Source organism: Mus caroli, chromosome 7, assembly GCF_900094665.2.
Source record: "Mus caroli chromosome 7, CAROLI_EIJ_v1.1, whole genome shotgun sequence".
In the NCBI taxonomy this organism is placed as follows: Eukaryota; Metazoa; Chordata; class Mammalia; order Rodentia; family Muridae; genus Mus; species Mus caroli.
Window position 1 is genome coordinate 1,726,391 of NC_034576.1, and position 4,564 is coordinate 1,730,954.

Below are 4,564 nucleotides of genomic sequence, written 5' to 3' on the forward strand. Positions count from 1 at the left end.
AGGAGACAGAAGAGAGTGTGGGCTCCCCTGGAATTGGATTTATAAATGGTTGTTAAGATGGGTGCTGGGAACGGAACCTGAGGGTTTTACTAGAGCAGCCAGTGCTCTTAACTGCTGAGGCATGGCTCCAGCTCCATCCAGAAGTATCTTTTCAGGGAGAGGTGGGATTTACTATCTGATCAAATTCACTCATTCACTAACTGATATTTTGTTTTGTGTCTCTGCCCTCTTCTTGGCTTAGGTTTTGATATTCATTTATGTGCGATCATGTGCATGCATGTGGCAGTCAGAAGGCAACTTTCTAGAGTTGGTTCTTTTCTTCCACCACGTGGTCATCTGGGTTTGAACTCCTTTGCCTGGGTGTGAGTTATAGCACCCACATGGTGGTTCACAAACACTCTAACTCCAGTTCTAGGAAATCCGATGATTGCTGTCTTCTGACCTCCAAGGACACCAAGTGCACATGTGGTGTATGTGCCTACATGCCACCAAAACACTTACATGCATTTTTTTTTAAAGGAGAGAGAGAATTCAAGGTTATCTTAGGCTGCATAGTCAGGCTAGACTTCTTGAGATCATGTCTCAAGAAATAAAAATACAGTTTATATAGCTGTCTCCTGGGGCAAATCTAAATTAAGGAATGAATAAGTTCCATACTTCAGGGCCTCAGAAGCACTAGCACTCAATAGCTTCACATACCCACTGTCTGTCATGCCTCATAGAAATTATAGCATTTGTCACCGATGGAAAGATGTTGGATAATTCTTCAAGGGGTAGTCCACTCTTTGGGTGGGTGGGTGGGGTCCTTGCACTGGGTGCCTAACCCTCCTCTCCCTCAACTATGTCCAGCTGTTGCCCCTTCCCAACTCCAAGTACATGGATCTAGGACTTAGCCTTAGATGGGTCCTAACCTCCCATAATTGCATCTCATACCAGAGTGCATTTTACAAATACAAAGTGTCTTCACTGGCCCAGGCCTGCATCTCATACCAGAGTGCATTTTACAAATACAAAGTGTCTTCACTGGCCCAGGCCCGCACCTGCAGTGCTACTGCATCAACACTGGATGCTCAGACCCTCCTTGAAGAGCCCGGTGCGCCAGCTACCATAGGCAGTGGGTGCTGGTGACTTCACCAGCACTCTTTTCCATTCCGAAGAACCAGCTTCCTTGCCTGTGTATGTTACAATGACTGGCTTTCTCTGAGCCTCAGCTTCCCCATATATTCAATAATAAGTCTAAACTTCCCCATGCCTGTGCCTAGGAATGGCTGGTCTCCTCTGGAGACCTTACTTTCCCCTGCTGGGTCACTGGCAAGAATCACAGCTGCTCTCCATCCTTGTTTTAAGATGCGATTTCATGTAGCTCAGGCCGGCCTCCAACTCAATATATTGGAGAAGATAACCTTGAACTTCTGATTCTTCTGTTTCAACCAGCTTTATGCAGTGCTGGGGATCAAACCAAGAGTGCATGTTAGGTAAACCCTGTCCCCATTTTTATACCTAGCAAGCATGCTCCAGTTTTCAGATTCCCCATATGCTCTGCGGGGAAATAGGACATTTTCCTTTCTGTGTCAACATCTGGTCGTCCCCAGTCTCTGTCTCCCCATATGTTCAGTGGAGCACATATACTTTACGGGATCTGGCAACGTCTTCTTTGGGCATTGATTCCCCCCATTTATGAGACGTGAGGATTGTGACCCTGCCAAATCAGAACAGAGATCTGGCCTCTGGACCTCAGTCTCTCCATTTGCTCATCCAACAGAAACACCCCTTCTCTAACCCGCTGGTTTGGCCTAAGCGGAAAGGGGAGGCAGGGTGGAAAGACGACGAGCTGTACATTTCAATTCTTTATGGGGCGCTTGCTAGACTTCACAGTATCTAGCTTTTTACGGGTCACTCAAAGCAAAGGAATGGCTCCTATGGATGGCACGCAGCTGGAAACTGTCCTTTTGCAGTCCTTCTCGTTGGCCAAGCGCCACCCCCACCCTTTGCGCGCTCCCTTTAGAGCTGCAGACTCCAGCCTCGGAACCTTCGTGTGTGGAGCGGGCGTTTCTGAACGGTGCTCTTTCTCAGGGACGCCGTCGCCCCTCGCGCCCCTGCGCCCCCCGACCCGCGTCCCCGGCGCCGCCGGCCCGGAGCTGCCCGGAAGCTCGCTCCTACCGCGGCGCTCGTCAGGGCAAGCCCGGGTCCGTCCGGGACCTCGGCCCCGTTCTCCCCCGGACCCGAGAGGCTGCTGCACCGGGTACGGGGGCCGGGATGGAGGGAGGAGCCTGGCTTGGGCAGGGCGCGAGGCCGGCAGGTCTCTGGGTGTGGGTCGGAGCGGTGAGGCGACGAAAGCGACACTCAGAGCCCGAGAGAGGGGCGTCGGGAGGCCAAAGCTCCTTATGGAAACCAGGGGAGTAGAAAGGCCATAGGGGATATAACGGGACAGGGTGGTTTAGAGGACCAGGGCTGCTAGAGGTTCCCAGACGAGGGGCTATGCATCAAATAACCCGGGAGGTGAAGAGGGACCAGAGATGCCAGCTGTATCTAGAGAGGAGGGGCCAAGGTTAGGGGTAGCTGTGCGGGAACAAGAAACCAGAAGCTCTATGACTGCGAGTTGGAAGATGCTCCAAGGTGGTGGCGGTGATGGAGAGAGAAACCGAAGATGTCAGGATACTTTGTGGGTGGAGACGGTGGTGAATAAAATATAACAAGATGGGGGCGCATATTGGAGGCAGGCAGTTGAGAATGAAGTACAGACGATGGCTTTCCTCGAGTGGAAAGAGAATGGCGAAACCTTTAAGTGCAGAGTGTGGGGATGGCATAAAAGAGCCCTGAATGGAAAGTGGGGAATTGGGTTAGTGGGACTCTGGATAAGTATCTAGGGAGGAAACTTGAGGCGACGACAACTGTGGAGATTGGGGGAGGCTCTGAGGGTATTGAGGGACCTGAGGGGAAGGACTAAACCAGAGATTGAGTAGAGCTCTGAGAAAGAGGAATGGTTAGATGGGAGGAAAATCTCGGAGGCCACTAGTGTCTAGAACGTGAGATTAGAAAGGACCTAAACTGAGAAGGAAAGAAATGGACTTGGAGATTGATTTCGGTGGGTGGAGGTGAGGGAAGGGAATCCGAAGGATGTCTGAGGTTAGGACCCGCCTGAGTCGGTGGAGTGGGGTGTTGCTAAGCCCTGGTGTAGGAGTCCGGGAGATGGGGACTGGAGTCACTTTTTACTTTGTAGGGAGGTAGGTCAGTAGCACAGTCTGGCAGAGAATGGGAACATCTTCCTTTTTAGGATTTTTTTTTTTTTCCTGAAAGGAAGAGAGGATCTTAACTTCTCTTCCCTCCGCCGCTCCCAGCTGCCGCTCCAGATGCTGCTGCTGCCGCCGCGGCCACCCCACCCTCGGTCCTCCTCTCCGGAGGTCATGGACCCACCGCCCCCCAAGACTCCCCCTTTTCCCAAGGCGGAAGGCCCCTCCTCCACTTCTTCCTCGGTGGCGGGGCCGCGGCCACCGCGGCTGGGCCGCCATCTGCTCATCGACGCCAACGGGGTCCCCTACACGTACACGGTGCAGCTGGAGGAGGAACCTCGGGGCCCGCCGCAGCGCGAGGCGACCCCGGGAGAGCCAGGTCCTCGCAAGGGCTATAGCTGCCCAGAGTGCGCTCGTGTCTTTGCGAGCCCTCTGCGGCTGCAGAGCCACCGTGTGTCGCACTCGGACCTCAAGCCCTTTACTTGTGGTGCTTGTGGCAAAGCTTTCAAGCGATCCAGCCACCTGTCGCGGCACCGCGCCACCCACCGTGCGCGCGCTGGTCCACCTCACACCTGCCCGCTCTGTCCACGTCGCTTCCAGGACGCCGCGGAGCTGGCGCAGCACGTGCGCCTGCACTGAGCTCGGCTCTGCCCTCTCCGGATCACCACACAGCGTCATTCCCACACATACCCCAGTTCTCCTGAGGTTACTGCCTTACCCTAGGCCTCAGTTTCCCCACCCATCCCCAAGGAGAAACATCATTTTATCTTTTCTCCTGGCTAGCTGTGTGATGTAGACCAAAGTTGTTGCCCCTCTGGGCTTGGGTGTCAGTTGGAACTGGGCTTCAGTCCGGCTGTGCTGTGTAAGCCTTTGCAAACGTTACGACCTCTCCTGAGTCTTGGTCTTCTACTCTTCCCAAGTATAAGGTTTTCGTGGAAGACAAAAACACCGGCACGGTCTGGATCGCCTCTGTACTTCTAATGCCCACGATCCCTCATTCCTTGCCCAATAAACATTCCGCACTTCATCTCGGGTTCTTACTTGCATGTGGGTTGAGTGTTGGGACAGGGAGATTGAGTTTGGACCATTAGCACATAGGAACCTTGTGCTCGGAGAGCGTTTCCAATCGGAGCTTGTTTTCTGATGCTCAGGCAACCCGCCCTCTCCGTTCTCCCTTGGACCCTCATCTTTCCTTAGATTCCTATTTCCCAAACGCGGTACTGCTAGGTACTGCGGAAACCAAGGTTCCTCGGTCCCTCTGCCGCCTACAGCTGTGGGCGCAACCCGGGGCTGTCCGGGGCCGCCTGGATCCGAGAGGCTGTACTGGATACCAG

At 53.7% G+C, this 4,564-nt stretch overlaps 1 protein-coding gene across 1 annotated transcript; it reads left to right on the plus strand.

Annotated features, from left to right (window-relative positions):
- The first annotated feature begins 2,065 nt into the window (after window positions 1-2,065).
- On the plus strand, window positions 2,066-4,257 carry LOC110299288 (zinc finger protein 580). Its single transcript, XM_021168954.1, has 2 exons — window positions 2,066-2,242; window positions 3,339-4,257. The coding sequence occupies exon 2, from the start codon at window positions 3,351-3,353 to the stop codon at window positions 3,867-3,869; it is 519 nt and encodes a 172-aa protein (XP_021024613.1). The 5' UTR covers window positions 2,066-2,242; window positions 3,339-3,350; the 3' UTR covers window positions 3,870-4,257.
- The last annotated feature ends 307 nt before the right edge of the window (window positions 4,258-4,564 follow it).

Excerpts from the sequence above, each read along its gene's own strand:
- LOC110299288 (XM_021168954.1), top strand. The coding sequence starts at position 3,351 with ATGCTGCTGCTGCCGCCGCGGCCACCCCACCCTCGGTCCTCCTCTCCG.